Consider the following 27,084-nt stretch of genomic DNA (forward strand, 5'->3'; position numbering starts at 1 on the left):
TTTTTTTTTAATCATAAGAGCTCAGCCAATCAGTGCACCTTAATTTTGTTGTGTGTATATATATATATATTAGTACCGTGACAAAAAAACATTTACTGAACATCCAAAAACAAAATTGCTTCATAAACTACAACCTAAATGAATAAATGATGAATAGTTTTAATAAATGCCTCATAGGTAAATACATGTCTAAAGAGGTTAAGAACAGGTAAGAACTAACAACACTAAAGGAGAATGAACTAGAAACAGACAAAGCATGAATTCAAGACCAGGGAAATGGGGTCATGCACAGAGCACAACTACTTAGGAAGTAGAACATAAAATCAAGGATAAAGACAGGGAAGGCAAAGCACAAGAGCAGGCTGCAGCAGCAAACACAATACCAGGAACAGAACGAAGAGAGAACCAGAGAACCACAAATCAGGCTTAAGCAAACAACGAGAATCCAGGAAGACACTAGCGAGGACTAAGAAAGCCAAATCAAGAAACGTTTGATTAAGCATTCCATTTAAAAACCTTTCAAAGTGGAAAGTTGTCTCGTACTGTAAATGACTTTGTGATGTAAATAGCACATGTATGTGAACAAAGAAAGTTTCGTTTTGTTTATATTTGTCTGTCAGCTTTGAATATTAGAAGGTTAGGAATTTTTAATTTTATGTAATATAGCGTCTCTGACTTTTAAAATTGTTAGTGACGTAAATTAATTACAGTAAATTATCTTGTGCATAAAAATATATCACTTAACGGGACTTAAGCCTCATTACAGCGTCATTCTCCCTGACAACAAAACACTCCAGCACAAATATTTACATGGTATTAACATGGGTGCCATATTGTCACTCTAAATGTGGTTATGTGGTTACATAAATAAGCAGTCACGGGATGCTATAACAAAACAAATACAGTTTGGACAACAACGCAAACTTTCGTTTCTCGGAGTTTGGATCATTAGTCGATCTGTTTCGGTTTCCATTCTGTATGTAAATACACGAACGTGCGGAACAGTACTCTTGGCGGACGCAAAAGAAAACACCTCTTCACGCACAAAGAGAATTAAATTAATTCATCTTACTTTCGAGAGCAGGTAAGTCATCTTCTAATGTTGTTGTCCTTTAATTTGAACATACTGCCCTATTAAAGCAGTAATCTGTCAGAACAAATGAGCATTCACGCAGCATGCGCGTCAAAGGTTACATTATATTTGTTACCTTCCTTATAGTTTACTTTTAATTATATAACTTGAGAGTTTTTGTTTGCTTTCTAGCCTTTTTTAGTATAGGTAATTGTATACGTTTTAGGAAACTTGCTACACTATGCATTAGATTGGTTTGCATTGTATAGCAATATGTAAAATGGTGTAATATGTAGGCTACAAAATTTACAGAAGAACGATTGCTGGAATTAAATTTTATATATTTTTTTCTATTGTTTAAATTTAGGGTACTAAAGTACTATGGGAGTGCTAGGATTAAAAAGCTACATAGAGAAAAACAAAGAGGCACTGAAGATTTACCACTTTAAAAACAGCAAGCTCATAATTGATGGGTCCAGTCTTTACCACTCTCTTTACTTTAACTTTCACTTGGATCAAGTACATGGGGGTGAATATGAATCATTTGAAAAACTGGTCAACAGATTTTTCACAAACCTAAAAGTGTGTAATATTCAGCCTTATGTTGTACTTGATGGAGGTAATGACACCACAATGAAAAAATCAGACACCCTGCTGACAAGAGCTGAAGACAGAATTAAAAGGGCCCATGCTTTGTCCACGGGACATTCAGGAGAAGTCCTGCCGATTCTCACCAATTGTGTGTTCAAGCAGGTGCTCCACAAACTTAAGGTCCCATTCGTTCAGTGCTTGGCTGAGGCTGACTGGGAAGTGGCAGCACTGGCCAACGACTGGAAGTGTCCTGTTCTGTCGAACGACTCGGATTTCTATATATTCAACATCAGTGCGGGATTTCTTCCAATATCTCATTTTCAATGGAAAGAAGTGCCAGAAAGTGGCAAAAAATTTATTACAGCGAAACTGTTTAATGTTAAAAATCTGTGCGCTCTTTTTAACTGCCTGAATAAGGACCTTCTCCCTCTTTTTGCCACCATCTTGGGCAATGACTACACCAAACTGGACAAAGGTTTATTTCCAGACTTCTCCACTTGTGCCAGGAGCTCCGTCGCAACCCGGTCTGCTGTTCGCATCAATGGCTTGCTCATGTGGCTGTCTCACTTCCCGGACCAAAAAGCAGCCATTAAAACCCTGGTGGGAATGGTGAACACGGAGCACTCAACCACTGTCCGCATCACTCTCGATCAGGGTGTGAAGGAGTACAGGCTCAGGGCCAGCTCCATAGCCCGGTTCTTCACAACCGGGGATATACAGCCCAGTATTCAGGGCCCATTACAGAACCTGCCTGGGTGGATGCTGAAGCCCCTGGCTGAGGGCAAGCTGAACGCCATCATCATCAACACGCTGACGCTGCAGCAGGTCAGGCTCACTTTTCCCGTGGAGAATTCCCAACTCCCAAGCAGCAACCAGACCTCTCGGCCCATACGACAAGTCGTATACGGTTTACTGCTGGGCACCGGTGGTCCAGGGTGCTACGAGGTGGAGGAATATGACAGGCAGGACCTGAAGCTGACCAGCTCCAGGGTCCCTGCCATTCTGCCTAGATGTGCTGCAACACACCTTCACTTGGATACACTGTGGGAGGTAGCACAGATGGATTATCATATTCATTATAGCTTGTGAAGATGACTATATGCTCATGATCATTTCATTGAACCAAACTCTCAGGAAAGAGGAACTGTAATCTCAGCAAATAGATTGAAACATATTTTGTGATACAGTGACAATGTTAATGCATAACACGCCTTAGCTACTGCAGACTTTAATTGGTAAAGGGCAAAGGCCTCATCATTTCCTTATGTAGTGAGAATGACTCAGATCAGAATTGTGTTTACATTGGCTCCTTCTCATCCCAGGCACCACGGCACTTGCATCTCCAGGTCCTTTTGGACACATTGCAAGTGTCACAGCAGCCTGACTCCCTCTGTGTCCCCGTCAATCTACAACTGGCTGCATATGTCACATGCTACTGGCTCAAGCATGCACAACCTGAGCCCAAAGCAGAACTCTACTGGGCCTTGCTGGTTGGCTTGGTCTACGGAGAGTTATCCAGAGAACCCAAGAGAGCCAAAGGTATAGATACAAGTGTTATGGCTTTAACAAATCATAAACAAGACGAGAGTGACAAAAAATTAGCCCGTACGTGAACAGAGGGTCACCTCCAATGGTTTCATGGAGAACTAGGCCTAGTCTGTCCAGGAATAATTTTACATCGATCCACATTAATCTGATGCTTTGTGCTTTACTTGCATAGACATCAATGCTGGGAATATTAACTAGTCTTTTCTACAGAGTTTGGGCTAGTGCTGAATAGGCTTAAGAATCTACAGACCTGTAAGGACCAGATGACACTGAACCTGGAAGCAGCCCATGCTTATAGCCAGTGGCAGTGCTGTCTGAGAGACAGTGTCTGTCTCAGCCAGCTATTGTGTCATCTGGTGCCTGAGTGTGCCTGGTACGTGAGCTGTGTGTTCAATACTTTCCAGACTTGTTGGTGATGACTGCTGTTTTATTGTGAATCACTTCAACATGCTGCATTGTCCAACTAACCATAAATAAAAAGCGAGCCTTTATCCTACTTCTAGGCCAGGGCTAGGTAAAGCGGTCATGAAACGTCACACAAGTAAAAGTCGTCTATTGCTGCTTCAAAAAAGATTAAAGCCTTCAAAACACATTAGGAAAAGTCTATAACTTGAGAAGAAATCCTTTCAGGCACCAACATTATTATTTATTTGAATAATTGATTTGTGTATGTTATTATTACTGGAAATGGAAAATATTCAGTCATCATTTGTTCACTGTGGTTTCTTGTTTGTTTTTCTGGTTGCACAGATTGTACAATGGACCGTTAGTACATGAAGCAGCTAGAAGAATGAAGAGCAACAACAATCCCGAGTCCCTGCTCGCAGATGCCCCATATCCACTAAAGTTGTTCCGACAGCTGCGGGCCGCAGTGGAGCGCGAGCTGGGCGACGACCTTGCCAGAAAGATGAGGATGGGAACAGGCGCTGGGCATGCGAGAGAGCTGCTAAGTACGAATAAAGACTCAGATCTCAGCCGAATGTTCGAGCAGCTGATGCACGAAGAAGAGGACAGCGATGACCAGAGTGAGGGCAAGGCTGGTAACCACGACCAGATCTACAAGTACACCTACAACATCCGCACAAGACACAAGAAAAAGAGCAGAACATGTGCACGAGATCCAAAATCCAAGAAACATGACCGCGTGTGCTTTGATTAGGCCATGTTTAACTTTACAAGAGACAAAATACCAGACAGCGAGTGGATTACACAGAAATGGGCAATTTAAGCCTTCTTTTAACAATTTAATATTATTATACAAATTGACTTACCAGATATTTAACTATTTGGAACTTTAATTTGAAGATGAGTATTTTATTAGCTCCCCTGGTTGTGCAGGTAGGGCAATGTGGTAGCAACATCGAGGTTGTAGGTTTGAGTTCCCAGAAGCACAGATAGTGTGTGATCCTGATAAATATGCAATTTAGTACCTACAGAGTCTGACTTAGCTCTTTAAAAATGGAATGGAATTTTAATTCTTCTGTTTTCACATATATTCATTATTTTTTTAAAAGCTTCATATGGATTTTATTTGGTTTTTAATTTTTCATTGATGTCAACTGCCTTTATATTTGAAACTTTTCCTGAAATGCAATTAGAACGCAGTTTAAATAAATGACTGCCAATGCAGTATGTTAAAATAAATTCATGCAATTACACTGATTACCAACAAGGAAACTGTCAATACAACCAAAAACAGAAAACTGTTCTTAAAGATCCGTAGAAATTTTAATGTACAATTGTGTTCTGAAATAACCATAACAGATTTCTGACTTTAGCTGTCAATAACAAATAAATTACAATACAATCTTTACAAAAAACAGAAAAAAGGCAGTACATACCACCCTTATTCCATTTTGGCTCCACTTCCTGGCCAGTCCACAATAAAGTTGCTTGCACACAAAGAGCAACTCAAACCAAAGAGAGGCAAAGCATGTTTGTCCGTTGAGAAGTAACTGTATAACTGGCATATAAAGCCTATGTGGCCGCTGAAAACACTTTACTGCTAATAAAGAGGAAACAAATAACTTACTTAAAAGGGGAAAAAAATTAATTTAACGGGAGAAGAAGAGGGGAAAAAAAAGGACCCCCCCCCCCCAAAGTTCATGAAACAGGCATGTGGGGAAGTACAGTGCAAGGTGGATGAAGGGGGCCATCTGCTGGTACCAGAACTTTAGTGCAGCAGGCTTCCACAGTGTGACCCAGATACACCTCCATCACTTCCTCAGATAGTCAGGGCCTCAACAGCTCAAGTACATGTAAACCAGTACAGCACTGCATAAGCTACCCACCCACTGAACAAAACATGGGGGAAGAAATCATGTCTATGGCAACTCCAATGGCCCCAAAACAGAACTGAATCTCTCAAAAGGTTTGGGCCTGACCTTAAAAATGTTAGGGGGGGAAGGCTGTGTATGTTTCATTGTCCCGACAGTGCAGCCCAACTAACCCTAACCTTTATTTTAGATCAAAACACCATACCTTTCCCCAAAAGCACAGTCATCACTATTGGAGAAAGTGATGAGACTGGAGGAGGACCTTCTCCATCAAGGTGATAGTGGGGCTTAAGATGCTTTCTTCTGTGTTACAGTGAACCAGTGAATCAGTGCATAATGAGGATTATAAAACGGTCCAATAACCCATTAGTAAGTACAAATCTGTGAAACATGATAACAAATAATTTCGAACTACATAACATTCTTACCACTTCCCCCTCATCCACACACACGCACGCACAACTCACCCGAATTCAGGCTCTTGGTTGGCAAAGTTAATATTTTTTCCTCCAAGTGTTGACACTATACAATTATTCAAGCAATATTTGCTGGAATGCATTGCCCATTTTGTTCCACAAAACTACAACCAGCAAAGTGTGTTTAACAGAGAGACAGAGACAGAGAAGAGAGGACAGGAGAGAGAGATAACCTATGAAACAGAGACATCAACAGCCACTGTATCAACAACCACAGTATCTGATAAATAAGGTTCATCCAGATGCTATGGAAAAATAGCACAGCCTTAAAGCAGCACACCGAAGCCTATCCGGGAAGCAGGGGAGGGTGCGTCTCCCAGACCAGCGCAGAGTGAGACCCAAGGCCAGCGGGCCATCCTGCAGCACTGACGTCCAAATGGCTTTGAAAACGTATGCCAGAAGGGCCTGCGTGGCCGACCCTCAATCCCGGAATCTGTTCTGTGCTGAAGTCTCGAGCCGTGGGCCATCCAGTGCACAACAAACCAACCCCTCCACCGCCCTCCACCTGCGTCTCCGTCCACCTCGCGGGACACAATGTGCGTCATACTTCGTGGAAGGAGTCGGAGGCCTCGGTTCGCTCGCCCCCTCTCCACCGCTCAAGCTTCTTTATGATCTCGGACACAACGCAAACGGAGGACGTGAGGCCCACCAGGAAAAGCAGGTCTGCGGTGGACGGAGAGAGACAGGGAGCAGGGGAGCAAAAAACAGAGGGGGGGAAAAAAATACCATCAGAACCACAGCAGCCATTGACACCTTTTTTAAATTTCAGCTTTGCTTTTTTTTACCCTTTGAAGAGAGGCATAATGGCTAAGAGAGAGACTCCCAATCTTCCCCCAGGCAAGCTACAAAAAACACCTGCCTCAGGATTGCAGGGAGGCAGAGCTAAAGTAAACCCTATGCATGTGGGGAAAATATGTTTGGCAGGTTTCAAACTGTCTCTCTGCTCTCACCCACCCGACTCAACAGATCAGCCGATTTGCCGACCCTGCATGGGCAGCAGCAGGTGGGTTAGGCGACAGGAGGAAGTGATGCACAGCACCAGGTCTTGGGCAGTGGACGGGGACATCAGCCTGCTGAGGCTGTGAGGGTGTCAAATGATGGCAGTTACCTAAAATGCTGAGACTCTCTGTCTGAAACACCTTCTGCAGGGGAGGGAAGTAGATGACGAGGAGCTGACCCATAATGGACGCGAGCACAGCATAGCAGAACGTCCCGTTACTACACAGGCCCATCTCATGTACCATTCGCGTCTGAGAGAGAGAATTAGGCATTTAATGTCTATATAATACAAGTTGACAAATCAATTTCCTGTCAAAACTATAATAAAGAGCCAAAAGCAATTTCTGACCTGCTGACAGAAATGAGCGTGTGGGTACCACTTGTGGACTACACCTACCTGGGAGCGAGAGCTGAGTGCGTTGAACATGTCGAAGAAGACAAAGCAGGTGAACGTCATGGTAGTGTCACGTGGGGTAATCTCGTTGTCCCGCAACTGAATACGACACCAAGAAACAAACCCACTAAATGTCTATCCAGGCTATTAGGGTAAGGGCAATCTGATTTCTTTCTGCCCATCAATCCAAGACTTGGTGACATACCTCTCTCCAGAAGACAAAGAGTGTGCCGCAGACGATGACGAAGGCAGAGACCAGCACCTTCACAATAAGGCTACGTGTGATGATGCTGTCACGCACATTACGCGGAGGCTTTCGGATCACGTCGCCATCTACAGGTTCTACACCCAAACTGCAGTCGACACCAGCACCCGGGAGCATACATATACAGACACAACATGGTATTAATATTTATTAAAATACTACTACTACTACTACTACTACTACTACTACTACATGACATGCTGTTATTTGGGCACAGTCTATGAAATGTGGCTCTACCTGAAATGTCGTATAAGCAACATCATGAGAGATCCTGTCTCGGACACACTAATACAGTAAATAGAACTTGTGACCACAATAGTCACAAACTACTTTAGTTTTACATGTAGCTTTTATCTACAGAATTCTTGCTACTCTGCTCTGTGGGGTACATTAGTCAAGGACCTGTACACAGTGTAATACCTCTGGGCAGGTGGGCCATCCATTATGATGTTGATCCAGAGGATCTGCATAGCATTCAGCGGGTTTGGGAAGTTCATGAGCGTTGCCAGGGAGATGAGTGTAAGGGCAGCTATGCTCCTGAGGACATGGGCACAGGAATGCAACAGCAACATTAAAAGAATAGAAATAACATTTTTAAAAAAGAAAACTAAAATAAATGTAATAAAAATCAAACCAAGAAATAAAAGAAAAGAAAAACAACAACAACTACAACAGCAACAATAAACAGAAAAAGAATAACCCTCTTTTAACATTACTGGGCTAACATGTTTTGTCCACTAGAGGGCGCTGTATCTTAACAGTCTTAAAAAGATTGAATATCATTCTCCTCCCCTAAACAACACTATGGAAAAAACTCAGTTCTGAAGGCATGTACATGAGCTGCTTATAGTCAAGGATTCAACCAAACATCACACTTTTTATGAATTAACAGGTCTTAAACAAACACTCACGTGCTGAGCTGAAAACGTACAAAGTTCTTAATGTTGTTGTAAATGCCTTTGCCTTCCTCAATAGCAGACCTGGAGAGAACAAGACACTGTTTGACATCAACACTCATTAACATGATTCAACACCACTCAATACTTCTTAATGTTAGTAGTACACAGACAGAAAGCAAAGACAGTTTAAATAGCCCAGAATAAGACCTCAGTACAGGGTTTAAATAACAAAAAAAAAAAAAAAAAAAAAAAAAAAGCAGAGAGCCATGGCTCACATAATGGTCTGGAAGTCGTCGTCAACCAGGATCATGTCGGCTGCTTCCTTGCACACGTCTGTGCCCGTCTGGCCCATGGCCACGCCGATGTCGGCCGCCTTCAAAGCCACAGCATCGTTCACACCGTCGCCCGTCATAGCAACCACTGCACCGATGTTCTGCAGGGACTGAGGTCAGGAGATGCATACAAGACATATCCATAAACAGGCTCCCCTCTGCCCACTTCAGGAGAGGAGAAAATAACTTATTACAGAATGCCAAATGAAAACCTTTCACCTGCACAACACAGCCACAGTCGAGATGACTATAAGTTAACACACTGTGTTAATATTATGATGATCAAAACTGTGCAATGAACCACTTTTACACTGTGATATCATTATACTGGCCAATCTTGGTTGCACTGGCATATAAAAATTCTGCCCTTAATTAATTCCTCATCATATTCAGCAGAATTTTATCGCTCAGCCCTGAGCATTCATTTCTCCTTTACTCACCTTGACAATTTTTAGTTTGTGTCTGGGGCTGGCTCGGTAGAACACTGCAATCTGTTGAGTCACACACAAACACGCACGCACAAACATATCATCGCTAACCATGATCATGGTTATGGTGTCAGGAGCATATTTGAGATTGTAAAAGAAATGGCAATGTGTCAGTACCCGCGACACAATCTGTGAGAGCTGCTCAATGTCCATTACATCCACCTCTTCGCCAGACAGACACTGGGATCCTTTAGTGTACAGACCCAGTCGACTCGCTGGTGGGGGGGGGGGGGGAAAAAAGGCAGGAGACACAAAGGAAAAGGAAAGGCTAAAAAGACTGGGAATGTATTTAACAATCCAGTGACCTAATGAGACACTGTAATAGATCTCTGTGAACAACCCGATTACTGAATAGATTCTTTCTAATTGAAGTAATGTGTGATCCAGTGGAACAGGGTGGACGGCTCACCAATTGCCACTGCTGTCTCCTGGGAATCCCCTGTGATCATCTTCACTGCCACTCCAGAGCTGATAAGCGTTGCCACGGCATCCTTCACACCCGGCCTCGGAGGGTCGATGATGCCAACCAGGCCCAGGAACGAGAGAGCCCCCATTTCAACCCCAGAGGCAAATGCAAGCACTGCAATCAGACAGCAGCAGGATCATCAGCGCCAACAGACCTGGCGCAGGACTAATTAAAGGTGACCAGCAAATGAAATCTGCTTGGTATAAATTTGCACAATGCCAAAAGGGCCCCATTCAGACTTATTTCATTTCTTTCATTCTTAGGGAAACATTTTGGAAATTCAACTGAAAATGAAGGGTAGTGCTCCACATGAACTCTGAGCAAAGAGATCTGCTCAGTCATAGGAGTGCAAAAGCACGAGGCATCAGATCAAAACCATACTGAAAATGAGTAATGGAAGTATGACATAAAATTGATCTTTTTAAACTCCTGCCACAATTACTAAACAGTATTTCCAGTGCTGCATTGCTGCTGGCTCCAACATGGAAAGGGGAACTCTAGGAGAGCAAACGAAGAGACCATAAGAGGAGTCACAGCTCAGAAAGGTTAAGGCAAAAGAACATGGCTGGAACTAATCTGTGCTTAGGGGTATCATGGGGCGATTCTGTACCTCGGAGTCCTGCAGTACCCATGTAGCTTTTTTGCTGTTGGTAGAGATCCCTCTGCTGGCTGGTCAGAGGAAGTGCATGTCCTCTACATTGGTAGGTGCTGCAGAAGCGGATGACCTGCTCATAGGCTCCTTTCACGAAGAACATGCCTGGTTTGTCCTACAGTTTACAGCACGCCAATGAGAAGGAAAACTGCCTCAGTACCTTAGCTTATTAACAAAACACAAATAACATGGAGACATCCTTAACATTAAATCATATGACAAATGTGCTCTTTCGAGTCAGCATTCCTATTTCCACCCACAGTGTGAATGTGAAACAGTTTTAAGTGCAGTGTTGGCCAGTTGACTGGAAAAATTCTCAGTAATCACATGATCAAGCACTAACCTTTTGAGTGCGATGGACACAGCGCACAGCCATCCACTTCTGCTCGGAGGAGAATGGGATCTCTTCCCACCGCACAAACTCCTGCTGTAAACCTTCCAGACCAATCTACACATGCACAGACACCCATACAAACATGTTTGGTAACAAATATAACAAGCAGGCAAAGACCGATTATCCAGTTCATCTGAGTTAAAGCTGAGTTAAACCCTAGACTGGCGTGGGTTCAGCCTCGGGATTTGGAGTTTGGTGGGGGATCAGGACTGGGACTGCCTTAACACCTTGTGTGAGGCGTAAGGCCTGATGACTCTGTGCCTCTCCATTCACTGGGAAGCCGCTTTCAGGAACGATGATCTGTGCTCCCTCCGCTGTGCAGAGCCAATAAAGCATTTAGCTGCACTTTGTGTGGTCAGTCTCACTCCCATTGGCCCACACAGTGGGTGCGGCCAATGGCCACGGCTCAGAGCATCAACACGAAGATGGTGCAGAGTGCAATAAATGGGCAGTTGAGTAAGTTTGGCATGGTGCCTCAGGAGAGGATAGCAGCAATGGTGAGCTGGTACCAGTGGAATGAGCAGGGTCATTTTATGCATGGTAGTGATCTTCAGCCCAATTCCTGGAGCCTCACTACAGGTTAGCAGCAGAGCCGTCACACTCGAAACTTACACTGCAGACTTCCGATAGCAGATCAGATATGCTAGATTGTGATACGATTACCTTCATGGCCAGGGCGATGAGAGCACCCTCTGTTGGTCGCCCCATCAACGTATTGTTCCTGATCACAGCATCGTTGCACACACAGCCAGCCTGCATCACACACACGCATGCACACGCACACACGTCAAGGACAGGCCACATCTTGGAACACCATAGCACAGAGCAGGTGATTTCCTTCTCTGAAAAATCGGATTCTTCATGTCAGCTAATCATCAGTGCTACAGCACTATGCTTGTTCAACAGCGAGCTCCTCTGAGCCACGCTTCTGAACCCTCCGCTCACCTCTACAATCTTGCTGATGGAGGCGTTGGAGAAGCCATGCACCACCTCGCCGTCCAGCAGCACCTCCCCAATGCCATTATAGCCCACGCCCGTTACCTGTGAGTGCAGCGGAGAAGAGGCAGCGAGCCAGACAAGGTGCTTCAGGAATACGAGTCACACATGCTCACGTGAGCCATCACATAACCTATCACGTGCCCGATTTACAACCCCCTCAAACAAGAAATGCAGACATGTGTAACTGCGTGGGAGCCAGAGGGCCCATACCTCTGCATGTTGGCTGTCAGAGGTGAAGATGTGTGTGACGGTCATCTCGTTCTTCGTCAGGGTCCCTGTCTTATCCGAGCAGATCACATTACAGCAGCCTGAAAGAAAACAGGGAGAAAGAAACAGGTTCACGAACTCTGTGTCAGCACAAGGCCCATGAGGTTCAGCTGACATTGTCAAGGAAACACAGAGAAGTGTCTCATGACAAGAGTTCTCCTTATACAACTACAGACTCTGCTCCAATATGCTATTTATAGCATTTATAGCACTGTGACGGCACCATACACGTGTAAACGTCCACGTGAAACTTCCTCCCAGATAAGGGTGCAATAATACAATATACATAAATCCTAAAACACTACATGATTCTATAATCCTACAGTGTCACATACAAAGATCTTGGCTTATGGGACAATAACATTTCGAAGCATTGAATCACTGAAGCCAAAATATTGAACTGCTTAGCCTCTTATTAGGGTTTAATGGGCAAAAAACATAAACCAAACACTCAAATCACTCAAACCCTGTAAACAGTATGGAAGGTCATACTCAGCGTCTCTACAATTGGCAGTTTTTTCACGATGGCCCTCTTCTTCACCATCCTCATCACTCCCAGGGCCAGGGTGACCGTCACCACAATGGGCAAACCCTCTGGAATAGCAGCTACAGCAAGGCTGTGGATGAGGGATGTACTCAGCACACAGGCTGACAGCACACTACAGTCTGCAGCATTCGGCCATCACTCTCATGCAGAGCTACTTGTATACATTTCTCAGCATGACTGTGCTGCCTTGGAGTCAAAGCCATGATCTTGGTGTGAGCTCGGTGTTGCTAGCACCAGGCATAACTTGTATTACCAGGTACACTAGAGGAGCTGCATACAGCTCTCAGCTTCTTGGATTTGGTTCCACATACTGTTTGTGTTTGTGTGTGTGTGTGTGTGTGTGTGTGTGTGTGTGTGTGTGTACCTGACTCCTATAGTAAACATATCAAGGATGTTTTTTTCCTGGAGCCACCCGACCATCATAATCACCCCTGGAAAACAGCCACTCTTAGGTTAACAGACAGCTGGACATGAACACATTCATGACTTAACAAGTATTTAAAATACTGGTACTAGTGGAAGCCAGTAATTATGTACAACCAAGCTTATGGAAACATGTTCCAATAAACTTGTATTCATTGTTAGGTACGTTAGCGTCCTGAGTGAGGGATTCTTTCTGTACCTATAATGCCGAAGGAATAGAGGGAGAGCTGCTTTCCAAGCAGATCCATGCTCTTCTGGAGGGGTGTTTTAGGAGACTGTTTAAAGGACAAGAAACAACATCCCTTTAAAATCAGTTTAAAGCTTTACTTTTAAAATGGTTAATGGACTGAGATTTCTACTTTGATTGCTAAGGCTTATATGAGCTCTTTTAACAAAGAGTCTGACTTGTTGTTTGACTGTTGCACTTTTACCTCTTCTGCTTGCATCATCTTGAAGACTTCGCCAAATTCAGAGTTCTCTCCTGTTCCTATGACGATACCCTACAGAAAAATGCTTATTCAGAAATCTTGGCAAGTGGACAAATGAAATTCTGAACGATAGGTCAACCTTGCTTTACTGAAAAGTATTAACTATGAATGAAGCATCTCCAATAACAATGTAGTTTGGGCCTAAACTAAAATCTGTCATGAAAACAGACCCCTTATTACAGCCCGTGTAACCAGTGCTCCATAATGGACACCTAATTTCCTTCTGCTGACACACAGGCATAATAATGCATATTCCCACTCTACTGTTTTTTGTTTATTGTAAAGTGGCGCAGTACCTTGGCCTTCCCACAGCACACCAGCGTACCCATGAAAGCTATGTTGCTACGGGAAGTTATGTCGCCATTGGTGGCGGCAGGCTGGGGCGCAGATGTTTTGGAGCAGGGGGTGGTCTCTCCGGTCAGACTGGACTCGTCAATGGACAGGTCGACGGCCTTGAGGGTGGGGAGGGAGAGAGTCTGTCGGCTATAATAGCAGTTCACCCTCATCACTCTCAGGTCTGATTACTGCTGCTATTATGGGCTACTTCCCTAGTACCACTTGAGACTGATTTCTAATCTGGAAACCCTTCAGGCCCCAAACACACATAACAGCAAGGTGAGGTCATGAATGTTTTGTGTTGCATGTGTGTCTATCCAGAAGTAAGAGAGTGCACGTGTGTGTGTGCACGCGCGCCCACACACATGCACACAGGTTCTCTCACCTCAAAGAGGCGCAGGTCAGCTGGGACTCTCTCCCCCACAGACAGGCAGACTGTGTCCCCAGGGACAAGGTCCCGTGCAAGCAGGTGCTCCATACGCCCCTGCCTCACACTGAGAGACAGAGACAGAGACAGACACGGGGGCGGGGGGGGGGGGGGGGGGGGAGGGGGGGTTGGGGGAAGGTGATGAAAGGCAAACAGATAAAGGAAAGAAAACCACAGAGGTGGTTTAGCAGCTGGTTTAGGCCAGTGAAGGACAAAACACAGCCATCAAGATTCTCAGCAACCTATATATAGATAGGGAACAATGTTTATCTGTCTTTGTCTATTTATATTTTCAAAACACTCTACGGTGGAGAAATAAGAAGTTGAGGTGGTTGGGGAGTTTGTGTCCATTTCTGGTCTGACAGGGAGGAGAGCAGGGTTGGAGATGGCGCCATGGCCTGGTTTTGAAGTGCTAATGTCCGTGTGTGCATGTTTGAAGTGGAAATTGCCCTCTCAGACAAAACACATGCATTTCTGAGGTACAGGAGATCATCACACCTCCTGGTATAAAGGTAGACCAGCTGCTCTGATATAAGTGGAAAGCCTCTGGTAAGAGCAAGTGCTTCATTCTCGTGCAGTGCAAATGGGGTGGTGGGGGGGGTTAGAGAGAGAGAGAGAGACTGAGACTCACCAGTGGCATTCTGGAGGCACTAGCTTTCCAAGTTCCTCCAGGGATTTCTCAGAGCGGTACTCCTGACAAAAAACAACCGGAGATGTTAGATGTAAGGAAACAAAATACAGACATGCAGACACTGCTTCTGCCTTCCCTCACCAGCACACACGACACTGAGCCACAGCAGGGCTCACCACCATCGTAGAGGCCATCTCATCAATGGGACTTCAAAATCCCCATTGATGGCACATCCCCACCAGTCCTGCTCTTGGACAGGCGAGACGTTTGAGTTTCCGTGGCCTGCCTGTCTACGGCTGTGCTACCTAACCCAGGCCAAACCCAGGCCACCCTCTGCGCTCTTCCCCTGCCTGGCAGCTCCGGGCAATTTGCAGTTCACGAGCACATGCTGGCTTGCTTCGCACATCTTGGAGGCAACATGCAGCTGCTACTATCCCCCAGACCCATGGGCGCTGTGCGTAAGCTGGGAGGTTCAGAGAGGTCAGGGGAACCAGCGCTGCCAGCGTCTGGCAAAGCGTCAATTTGAACAAGAAACCTGTGGCCTGTTTACACAGGAGCAGTGGTAGCTCAGCGGTTAAGGTACTTGACTAGTATTTGGAAAGTTTAAGCACCAGCACCACCAAGTTGCCACTGTTGGGTCCCTGAGCAAGGCCTTTAAGTCTCAACTGCTCAAGTTGTACTCAGTTATAATTGTAAGTCATGTTGGACAAAAGCATCAGATAAATGTCAAATGTAAATGTACCAGCTACAGCTGCTTGAACATCTGGGACACTCCCTGTTCTAGCACAGCCCATGTCTATAAAAACAATGACAGGTGTGGAATAAGGACATTCAGAAACTAACCTTACCTGCACAAAGGCTACAGTGACGACGATAATTATGGCCTGGAAGCAGAAGAAGAGAAATCGTTAGTGTTTGGTGAAAGAGTACTGGGGAGGAGAGCAGAACGGTGGAGAAGGGCCTTACCACGGTGATACTGACGGCGTCATCAAACTGCCGCATTAACACGCTAATAACAGCAGACGCCAGCAGGAGCATGATGAGAGGATCTTTAAACTGGAGGGAGAGAGAGCGAGAGAGAGAGAGAACAAAAAGACATGACATTAATTGCAGGGAAAATAAAACATTAAAGAAAAAAGGACCAGCTTTTATATCTTGTATAAGGCCTACATAAGGGTGATATAAAAGTCGAAACATGCAATCATTACCATTTAAGTGAAGTATTATAACACCAGGGTAGTCGGTCACATCAGTGATTAGTAGTCTGTTTGCATTATATAATCAGTGTTGTCAGGCATGTCAGTGACAATAGCCTGCTATGGAAGGGACACAGACTGCCTGTGAACATTATGTAACTCAAAGTCAGGTATGTTAATTGCAATAGACCGCCATCATTCTACAGCCGGAACAGTTCACCATGTGTGAGAAATGGCTTCTGCCTTGGCTAACTGAGGCCCACTGGTTCAGTTGCCAGGATTTGGAGGAAGTGCAATCGTTACCACAGAGCTAAGCTTGGCTCTAGATCCAGCCACCTCCTGTGGGCTAGTGCAGCACTGAGGCAGTGGTGTGGAGGGTAGGGTGTGGGTCACTAACGCAAAGCCCACTGTGTTTCACAATGTCACAATTTGCATGTAACAAAGAAGAGTGCAAAAACATCTTTTCCAATTCTTATTTTCTCTTCTCCACAGGAAGTAAGTGATACCTAAACAGTCTATGAAGGCTTGTCTTAAATAGCTAGGGAAAGAAAGGTCACTGAGCACACCTGGCTTGCTGAAACAGCGACTGGGATGAAATTTAAAAGCTCATCCATCAGAATCTTACAGGTATATCACATCTCCAACCAGACATATAGTTAGGCCTTGGTTTTAGGCTGGAGCCATTAACAGAGGGGAAATCATTTCAGTGTGAATTTCAAAGAAGGCAAAGGTCGTGGGGGGTTATGTCGGACTTGCCTATCTAAGCGAGGTCCACTCAGAGACACGGCGCGTGGGTGTGTCTGTTCGTGTGTGTTTGTGTGTGAGTGTGCAGAGTCTTGCATGTCTCTGTATGCACTGGGATGATTTGTGACTGACAGCAGGGGAGATACAAAGAGACAGAAAGAGAAAGAATGCAAAATAAAGAAGGGAATAAATATCTCTGTGCGAGACAACACCAGCCGCCTGTAAAACAGTGCTGGAGTCATGCAGGAGTCTCAAACACCTAACCACTTCACCCAGGCAATCAGGGATGCCCAGAAATGGGGGACAGCTCCACTGCTAGAGCTCAGAACCAGCACAGTGTGAGTGAACAGTCTTCCTCAGTACCTGCTGCATTAAAACACGTCTGAAAGATGTCTGGACTGCAAAGCCATGTGCAGATTAGGTGAAATTTAATCGGCCAAGTGGTGGTAACGTATTCAGAGAGGAGGTGTGGCGTGGTTCAGTTCAAAGTAGCATGCATGTGTGATTTCAAGTATGTGTATTTATGCTGCATGGATAGGGCGACTTAATAGGGAAAAGAATTAAAAGGAAAGGAAAAAGTGTGTTTTTTTATGAAAAAAGCAGTGAGACCAGGTTGGAAGTCGGAGCACGTGACCAGTAAAAAACATATATATGTGGATGATTGCATATAAGCTAATCTTTCATAGCATTCTTGGGAGAAGCACCAGAGATAAAAGAAAGGACAGGCAGGGGGGTGGCAGACAGACACAGAGAATGGGACAGAGCTCAATCAGATGAACCACCTGCTTTCAACACCACATGCAAGAAAGAGAGAGCACAACTCTCTCTCTCTCTTTTCATCAGCCAATTAGCACAGAGCTCTTGGGAGCCAGAGCTGGATGCGAGATCTCTCTCAGAGCGAGGACAGCAGCAGGGCTGTCCCTTGACCCCTGATCTTCACCCAGACGCTGGCAGGCTGCATTGAGAACTCCATAGTTGGGGTGTGTATGCGCGTGTGAATACATGTCTGTTGGGGCTGGACAAACATGCTATATTGCAATTGCATCATTACTACATACCGTCCGATGTATTAAAACGCCTTTAGACTTCTTTTTTTTAAACCATAATTATTTTAGTTTAGATGATGTGAATATTATGCACAAACAAGAACCGCACAAACAAGAACCACCCGCTGTGACATATTAGAGATCTTATTTGCATATTGCAGCCTTGTGCGATATCAGAATTGCAAAGGACAGTGTTGTGATATCCAGTAACAAACAAGACGGATGTAATGAGGTACTACTGGGCGTAGTGCTTTACTGTCCACTCTTGGTTTACCACAACATCTCTGCTCACACATACCCAATTTAATTCATGAAGGGCTTTAGCCATGTGCATCTTATAAAATGTACAGTCCATCCTAGTGGTCTCTTACGTCATCTGGTTTCCACGGCAGCCAAAAATTAGCAACTGCCTAATGCATCTGATTTCAGAGCCAAGATGTGGTGGGGAAGACAGGGCGTCAGGGGTTAATCCACACCTCCTGCACCAGCACGCCCAAGACTTATGACGGAGAGAAGCAGGAGTTGACGAGTGGACTAAGATCTGCTGAAGTGTGTGTGCTGTGACGAGGTTGTTTCTCCCTTGCAGGAGGTGGAAATTGCTCCATGGGCAGGAGCAGGGATATTCTCTCCCGTCAGCCGGCGTCTCACCTGAGAGATGTACTTCTTCCAGAGTGGCTCACCCTCGGTGATGTCAAACTCGTTCCATCCATGGTATGCCCGTCGACGGCTCACCTCATCGTGGGAAAGGCCAAACTGCAGGTCAGCCTGGAGGGGGGTGAGGGAGGGGGGGTGCAAAGAGTAGAGCAGAACATTACCTCAGAAATGATCAGCTTTGCCCAAATAACACCTACTGTCATGCGTAACCATGACAACTGCCACCAGTGGCAAGAAATCGGAGGCTAATCTGAGCTAATAAATCCATTATCACCAATACAGCTAATAAAGCATAAACAGCTCTATAAATCCACTGACTGATCTCCATATAAATTAGCAAAGGAAGGGAGAGAGAGAAAGAGAAAGAGAGAGAGAGAGAGAACTGTAACCATCCCAGGAAACATTCTCCCATTCTGCAAGCAGTGAGAAACTCAGAGATATCAACCAATGCGGATGATAGATTATGGGGCACGGTCTCTGTTATTAGAAATCAATTAGAGGCCTAGCAGGAAATGGTCTCCTCCTGTCTCTGGCCCACTGCGTTCAATATTGCAGCTCATGTAACTGCTGACTAGATATCGTCTGACCCATGGGGTCAAAGCCATGCTGGCGGCCAGCACTCTGAGCACATCATACGGTACAGCTAACAGGCTGTAGATCCCAGGTGCCAAATCCTTCATTCTGCATCTGCATCCTAGACAAAGCAGCTCACCAGACATTAGGCAGCACGGTATTGAAAAATTAGAAATAATGGAAATAACACATTTAAAAAGGTAATTAATGCTAATTAACATTATAATTAGCATCAGAGAAGCCCTTGTAAGAGCACCTTCCTTTATTCATAATTAGTCATTGCACAGCCTTCCTCTAGACTTTTAAAAGAATCTCAAAAAACCTCTGAAACAACCCTCTAGAAACCAAACCATTATAGAAACCCTTAGTCAATCACTTGAGTCTGATGGCAAAGCACATGAGAAGCAACATTTTGTTTATTTGCAAGCCTTCACTGTAAAACTACAATGCTATTTATCAGATGGGCCATCAACCTTACACAGACCTCAGATTAAGAGCTAAAGATACCAATGTAATCCAGATTTCCTGTTTGGTGACACTGCATGTAGCAACATAATTATTATTTTTTTACATAACGAAAAAAGAAGGGCAAGTAAGACAAGGGTGAGACTCGGGAGATTTTGACATGTAGTCCATGTGTCATCCAGGTTTCAAGCAGCACAACTGAAAGATCAAGTCTGACCTAAAATGACATCCGACACACTACGAACTACACACCTGCAGTGCACATGCAACTTCATTCACAGGTAGTTCGCTGGCCTTTTTCGATGTCAACACTGGAACCATGGTCTCATCTTCACTCTGTGGAGGACACTTGGCAAGCTGGAAACACAAACAAACATTAAATGTTGAATATAGGTTGTTGTTTTTTTGTTTTGTTTTGTTTTTACACACGTGCGTGATAATCTATACTAAAAAAACTGCTCTGATAACCTCTTACACAGATATACATCAAGTGCAAACCCTGACCCAATAATAGTGTCATGATGAGCAGCTGCTTTCTGACACCATGAGCTGGCCAGGTCACATGCGAAACAAGCCACCACGGCTGGAGGTGTGAGCCAAGAGCAGCCCCTCCCACTGCAGGATGCTCAAATTCAGACAGTGCACCATGGTGAAACTTGACCCTAATCAGATAGCTGGACTGCTCAGACGCCCATGCATAGAGAAGGGGACTATTAGAAGAGGGTCAAGCTGGAGCAAGATACTCGCTGACGGGAAAGTGGCACCATCACACCTACAGCACAATGAAGAACAACCAGCCAAGGGCTGCTATTAACACAGAGATCTCAAGCACTGGAAAGTGACTTTCTACAACTTGGCTGACGTCACTAAGAACAGAGGACAAATGGCCTTTTCTGAATGCCAAATTGACGTAATCGTATACTTGGCACCAATGCATTTTATTTCGACCACGTACAGTTGAGTAGCTGACTAAAGCAGGAAACTCCAACCAGGAGTATCTGCCCGGTCACTGATCTCTTGGTCATCAAAGAAAGTAGTTATGTAAAGCTATATCACAACCTCCACCAAAAAATGCTTTACGAACTGGCAGTATGCATACGGCTATTTGACACTGGCCCATATTCACCAAACCAACCGAGAAGGTGGAGGCCAGGGAAGGGGCGGACTTGCAAAACATTTTAAATTCTTGCCTGCTTTTCATCCCCGACCTTCCCAAAGTCTCAGTATTCAGACAGATCGCTTTAATGTGGTATAGTAATGAACTCTTAGTGGAAGTAGGCAGATAACCTACTGTAAGCCATTTGGTGCATCTGGAGAGTGTGCAAGCTATGTGAAAATCAATAAACCAACATTTGAACAAAGCAAGACTAAAGCTAAGGGCTTCGTTTTGTCTTTTTTCTTCTTGAAGAAAATGGAAACTTCAGCAGGTCACTACCTGATCAGTATTTCTTTCAAAAAAGAAATGTTTTTTCCAACTAAATAACTTGCCAGGATCAGATCGTTTAGCTAATTTTGCATTATCTGCCCAGTTATTTTTAGATGGAATGATAGCGGTGAACACCATCACTGAACACCTAGAAGATGCACAGGTAAGAGATGAGTCAATGGAGAATGCAGGATAGTAATGCAATTATGCACAAATTAAAATTTCTCTTTTTTTTTTTAATATAAAAGTCAACACACCCCGACACCCAAATCCCCACCACCACATGCATTCCAACAAGCAAACAAAAAAACTTTACAAAACTTCACAATGTCAAAAAACAAAGAACCTGTATTTGAACACAAGTATCCCTGATCTCCAGCCCTGAGCCGGGCTAATTCAGTTAACTCTCATGTGCAACCTGTCCGGCCTGAAATGAAGTCCGGACCCAGGATGAGGTCACTGCTGTTCCAGACCACATCAGCGTGGAAGCAGCAGGAGCTCACAAAGCAGCCTGCTACTGTTGGCACGGCAACGCAGGAGCATTAGTTAGGTGACTGAGCCACAGATGCCACAGACGGCTCTGAAACTAGGAAGCCCTCTAACTCAGAACCAGGAAGAAATTAAGGAAACATGTAGAAATTTGTATGCAATTTCCAGAGCCAGCCTTTTTGGCCAAGTCAACCAAAAGAAGCACCCAACTTGCCTTTTATGAGGCAGCCACTAAGGCATTACCGTCTACACATGGACTTATGGATCACCCTTGACTGACATAGCTTTGGAAGACAGAAGGACATAAAAGGAAGGAGAGAACAAGGAGAGAGGATGATAAAAGGGAGAGAATTACCCATCCTACTCCGTTTCATCTCATTATCTGCTAACTTACTTATCCAGCACGGATCCTCCAGAACACGCTACAACAAAAACCACAGGACACAGGGTCTACATCTCTCACATCCACACACGCACCCACACGCACAATAGAAGCACCTTATGCAAGAGCCAGCAGCAAGTGGGGATGATGTGGAATTGCCCTTAAATAAGAGCCACAGCTAGCAGCGCATGGCGCTAATAGTAGAGGCTCCAAAGGGTGCACACACTACATACACATGGATCGACATGTTGGACACTGTAACAGTCCAAATACTGTAAAACCTTTCATATATTAAAATGTTTAAAATGTTGGGGTTTTTTTAAAGCTAAAAATATGGTTGTGTAGCTATTGTTATGAATACTTTTCAACGTTAAGTAGCAGGTGTATGACTAAACATGACCTCACTGACATTATGCCAAAGCTTTAAGTGTGTATTAGCAACATTAACATTTTCAGGTTCACTTTGTGACAAGTAAATCTTATCCTAGTACAAACCTTAGTGATTTCAGCTTCAACAATATTTCATTTTTGACAGAACTGGTCCGCACGCACGCGCACGCACACACGCAAACACACGCACACACAGCTCTGAGATTGAGGATGCGCTGGCTGCCCAAGGTCACAAGCTCTCAGAGATCCATCACTAACACTTCAATGAGAAATTCAGCAGTATTAAATGTTGTCTTGACATATGGAACCCAGCCAAGTTATTCTATTGAAGTGATAAAAATACCTATTAACAGCAAGGTAAATGGACGTTTGCTCACACCCATGCACCCACACATGAATGTATAGACAAACACACACAAAGCACCTATTGGAGCAGTTCAGCTGCCAGCGCTGGACTACACACATCCTCATGTCCATTGTGTTTTGACCATCTGGAAATGACAAAGTAGTTGAGCACTAAGATGATATCTTATCTACGCACTTCGCACCAACCCTTCTTGACTCTCCACTCTGTTTGCACATGCAACACTTATTGAATGCACAAAAGTCAATACACTCCACCCTAGAACAAGCATTTCTCTAGAAATTGTCCTGGGTAGACAGAGGTATGCCACCTCATTCCCTCAATGGCCTATGCCAACTCACAGCAACGCCCAAGCAAACACGCCGTGTATGTGCCAGACCCCTGTGTGGAGCTGCAAGCAAAATAGCGTGCGAGCCGATTCTGCTCCGTGGAACTGTAGCGCACATTTAATCACAAAAGGGAGATTTCTTTCACCAAAACAAATCAACCCTGCAATGAGATGAGGCTCGACACAAATGAGAGTGTAACCTAATCATTTGATATACCTCACATGCAACTCTCCAATTTAACAGGACAAACAATTGGCAGAACAAGGCATCGTGAGGTTTAAGAACACACAGACCTCTGGAGCAGCGTCAGAATGCAAAAACTCAGAAGCCGACATCTGCCCAGTGGGGTCAGGAGAGTGCGCAGCAGCAATTCAGCTTTGCACGCATGCTGATGGGTCGTTAAAGCCATTTAGGCAAAAAGAGCATAGCTACCTGTTGAGTTTCAGTTGCAACACAACTGACCAAAAACCTGGCGCTAGCCAATTAGCTAAGCTGCATGAACTCAACAAGCACCACTCAAGTCCCTATTGAAGACAGGGACAACGCTGTTCCTTTAGAGACATGTGAACCATGTGAAAGATGAGAAATTGTGTCACAGAAGAGTAAAAAAAAAACAAAAAACCTTCATTTGTATAATATGATTTAAGATTGAAGACAATCTTAATGCCTGCCATCCTTTACCAACACACACAGGTGTCATTTCAATTCCATGTAAAACCTCATTCCCCTCTCTAAAGAATCAAAATAAATGCAAAAATCCCAGAAGTAGGTATCCCGGAGAAGTAGAGACATTTTACTATGAGAAGAGTGCCTTAACGTGTTAAAAACTTACCATGATTATGGTTGTAGCTGAGATTTCTGAGGAACAAGAAAAGTAAAAATAAATGTGGGAAGCGAGGGTATTCTGAAGTTCTCCAGCAAGGAATTCCCACGAGACTTAAAATGAAGCGATTTTACCCAGAGCTACGCTAACAGCAACGCGGCACTGCCACGCCATGAAAAACCACAATCTCTACGTTTGATGTGGTTGAGAAGCCTGTTGGTGCGAGCATGCCCACAGCACCATCCACGACGTGCCAGCCTCAACAGCCTGAGCAGTGGAGCTGGATAACACTCAGGCCAAGCCTCTGGAAAGAGCCAGGGGAAAGGGCCGTACTCAAGCTCATCTAGGTGCGACTAACGCAGAGCAATATCACCCAAGCACCCGCAGCAGCTCGGCACTGCAGCCTCCTTCCAGGATAGACAAATTAGCCACACGGGAGACAAACATAAAAGAAGCATTGTTATGTACAAGGGCTATTCTAGAACATATTGAGCAAAGCCTTCCCACCAGTGGGAGAGGCCAGTTTTCCCTCAAACCAGAACAAATAAGAATGGCAGGTTAATGAGAGAATAAATGACTGTCATTTTACAACAAACAGCCCTACCTTTGACATATCTTCAAATGTTCATATTTAAGGTAAGAGGTCATGCCATGAATGCCTTTTTTTTTTTTTTTTTTTTTTTTTACATTAAAATCAATTTAAGACAATGGAGAGGTACATATTTAAACCAAACAACCAGTTCTAATCCTTTCAACAGTAGGTTAGTTTTGTTAAAGATTTCTTTAAGTATGCAGTGCAGTGCACATTTAATCACCACAGATTTTATTCATCTAAAACAAATAACACAGATACCTTATTATTTGATTTACCTTACATGCAACTCTCCATTTTAACAGGATAAACATTTGGCATAACATGGTATTATCACATTTAAACTTTGCAAAGGACACTTGCAGTATATACACACACAAATCTCATAACGAGACTAAAACTGACAGTGGGTGTTCTAGTGGCACTCCAACAATACCAGCTACACACCTCCGGCTTAAAGAAATTCCAAAACAATAGAACAAGAGGCCAAAATCAAGGAGAATACAAGTTTGGGTAGGCGGGGTTGCGGGGACTATGTCAGCCATCTCAGCAGAACCTTTCACACAAATCCTCTTGCCACGTTTCTCAATGACCCTGCAGCTCCAGAGGCAGGTAATCAGGCAGCTAACTACCTCTTTCCTAAGAATAATGGCCATTTATATTGTGGAAAAAAAGCATTAGCGTCACAAGGGGACTGTGAACTGACTAAGCAGGGCACAGGAAGAGACTGAGTTGTAATGCTGGTTGAGCGGTTGGCCTTTTGGCAGGGGCGCTCAAATCGGACAGATAACACAGAGATGTCAGTCCACAAAAGGGTGGAAGGAGTTAAATACCACACTCTTACCCAGCCTAAATTAGAGACATCCGAGTATGGTGCTGTGTGGTGAACTACAACTGCACAGACTTCAATGGGCTGAGCTCACCTGACAAACCACTAAGCTCGTCAGTGCAGTTGTGCATTCCAATCAACGTTCAGCCATTATGAGAACTGGAGTTGACATGTCTGACAACTTTGAGGAATGACAATGGCAGATAATGTTTGAGCAGGCCACTCTTGTCTTGGGTGCTCCCTATGTTTGCTCACTATACTGGAGTTTCACCTGGATCCTCTTTCAACTCTGTCAAAGCACACCAAATCTCACAGCCTCCCAGTTCAACTGAGCTAATATTTAACCTGGCTTCGTTCAATCTCCTCCAACACAAGGTATTCAGACTACAATGATTCTTCAGTTGGCAGTGTAAATTTGCTGTTATATTGCATCTATTACTCACTGCCCTAACTTTCTTCTGACCTGCAAATAAAACAAATGATCACTACTTTCATGGTGAGTAGTGTATCTAGAGCACGCTGCATCAAGCACACCACATACTGAATAGGGAACAGGAAGTATGCCCGCAAGGCATCCGCTATCTATTGACCTGCGTTAGGCTATGGGCGCATTAGTTGCTTTGACTGATGTTGGACCTGCTCAGTAACTACATGGTCCATAAAACAGACAAGCCTATGTCATCGCGCATTAGCCTGCTAGTTTAACTGGTGAAGTATGTTTAAAATCTTTGAAATATACAGTGGCAACCTTGCCAGACAACTGAAAGACGCAGCTGGGATAGCTAGATAATCTGGATAGCGTCTCAGATAGCTGGTTAAACGGACTTTTGTTTGATTCATCAGTTTGGAAATATTCATGGATACCATAACCTTTCTGTAAACTAGTTAGTATAAGGTTAGCTCATCTAACTGAGCTGACAGTTAGCCAGTTGTCTGTCCAGCTATCCGTCCCAATTTCACACCGAAATGCTAGCTAGTTAGCTGACTAACCTAACCTTCGTGGATAACTGACAACATTTTATAGCTGGTCCACTCGTCTAAACAAGTTAGGTTAGCTAGCAAGCGAGCTATCCGACCAATAATGCATTAGCTAACCTACCTGGCTAATATACTAGGTAACTAACGCTAGATGTTTCAAAAGCCCGGTTGAGAGCCTCTAGAATGGATTTGTACAACATTGTTGATATTATATCTCATGAACGATGAGCTAAAACGTCTAGCCATGGTTAGCTAAGATAGCAGGCTATTGAGGATTACACCGGTGGCTATGCTCGTAGCTAGCTAGCGCGTTAGCACTGTTTTCTAATTCAGTGACAATACAATGTGACAACAACAAGCTAATTTCTGTCGAAAGAAACATTTTAAATATTCTAATAGAGGATGCTGTGTTTGCACAAGATTCAGACACTAATGACCTAACCAATATCTGCCATTCTATTATTTCTATTTAGCTCATGTTTAAATATGTTAGTTATGCTCGCAGGTTCGTTTTACGTAATGGTAAATCCGACATTCTCCAAACTTACCAGTGGCTCCTTTTTCTTAAGCATCTTCCGTGAAATCCGTCGGTCATCCTCCGACGGCTGCTGATGAGGTCAACGCGTCTGGAGCGTCGCTGGGAGGAGCTTTGTAGTGAGCGACGCAGAAACGTGGTTAGAAGGTCGTGACAATAAGACTCAAAACAAAATTCAGTGCCCCGGCAAACTTTTATCAAAATTATTTACAATCACGTCTCCATTCTTAGAGGGATTCTAGTATTTTATCACAATTTTACTGCCAATAATAATAAATATTAATGATGATGATGATTAT

General features: G+C 44.1%; 2 protein-coding genes across 3 annotated transcripts; one reads left to right on the top strand and one right to left on the bottom strand.

Moving 5' to 3' along the window:
* The first annotated feature begins 818 nt into the window (after positions 1-818).
* Positions 819-5,317, top strand: aste1a (asteroid homolog 1a). The gene is made up of 6 exons (XM_035526447.1): positions 819-1,084; positions 1,440-2,713; positions 2,986-3,202; positions 3,422-3,588; positions 3,715-3,725; positions 3,962-5,317. Exons 2-6 carry the CDS (start codon positions 1,454-1,456, stop codon positions 4,368-4,370), a joined length of 2,064 nt encoding a protein of 687 aa, XP_035382340.1. The 5' UTR covers positions 819-1,084; positions 1,440-1,453; the 3' UTR covers positions 4,371-5,317.
* atp2c1 (ATPase secretory pathway Ca2+ transporting 1) lies at positions 4,916-26,905 on the bottom strand. 2 transcript variants are annotated; one of them, XM_027005321.2, is made up of 27 exons: positions 26,799-26,905; positions 19,901-20,005; positions 18,605-18,721; positions 15,937-16,026; positions 15,819-15,854; positions 14,971-15,032; positions 14,298-14,406; positions 13,873-14,028; positions 13,520-13,588; positions 13,288-13,363; positions 13,030-13,096; positions 12,611-12,735; positions 12,062-12,159; positions 11,798-11,893; positions 11,516-11,605; positions 10,802-10,906; positions 10,417-10,573; positions 9,750-9,920; positions 9,458-9,555; positions 9,293-9,343; positions 8,796-8,962; positions 8,533-8,601; positions 8,042-8,158; positions 7,562-7,709; positions 7,360-7,455; positions 7,072-7,213; positions 4,916-6,626 (listed from the first exon to the last, which is right to left on the bottom strand). In XM_027005321.2, exons 1-27 carry the CDS (start codon positions 26,820-26,822, stop codon positions 6,505-6,507), a joined length of 2,763 nt encoding a protein of 920 aa, XP_026861122.2. In that variant the 5' UTR covers positions 26,823-26,905; the 3' UTR covers positions 4,916-6,504. The 2 variants fall into 2 exon arrangements, with proteins under 2 accessions (XP_026861122.2, XP_026861123.2); XM_027005322.2 differs by lacking the exon at positions 26,799-26,905 and adding an exon at positions 23,861-24,214.
* Positions 26,906-27,084: the final 179 nt, after the last annotated feature.

The sequence above is a fragment of the Electrophorus electricus genome, chromosome 5, assembly GCF_013358815.1.
Source record: "Electrophorus electricus isolate fEleEle1 chromosome 5, fEleEle1.pri, whole genome shotgun sequence".
NCBI classification, from domain to species: domain Eukaryota; kingdom Metazoa; phylum Chordata; class Actinopteri; order Gymnotiformes; family Gymnotidae; genus Electrophorus; species Electrophorus electricus.

Bases quoted from the DNA above. Each gene is read 5' to 3' on its own strand.
- aste1a (XM_035526447.1), top strand. From the start codon at position 1,454: ATGGGAGTGCTAGGATTAAAAAGCTACATAGAGAAAAACAAAGAGGCA. The intron at 2,714-2,985 runs GTAGCACAGATG...TTCTCATCCCAG, and splicing joins ACTTGGATACACTGTGGGAG to GCACCACGGCACTTGCATCT. The intron at 3,203-3,421 runs GTATAGATACAA...TCTTTTCTACAG, and splicing joins AGAACCCAAGAGAGCCAAAG to AGTTTGGGCTAGTGCTGAAT.
- atp2c1 (XM_027005321.2), bottom strand. From the start codon at position 26,822: ATGCTTAAGAAAAAGGAGCCACTG. The intron at 13,097-13,287 runs GTACAGAAAGAA...GCTGTTTTCCAG, and splicing joins CTATTCCTTCGGCATTATAG to GGGTGATTATGATGGTCGGG. The intron at 9,556-9,749 runs GTGAGCCGTCCA...CCCCCCCACCAG, and splicing joins GGAGACAGCAGTGGCAATTG to CGAGTCGACTGGGTCTGTAC.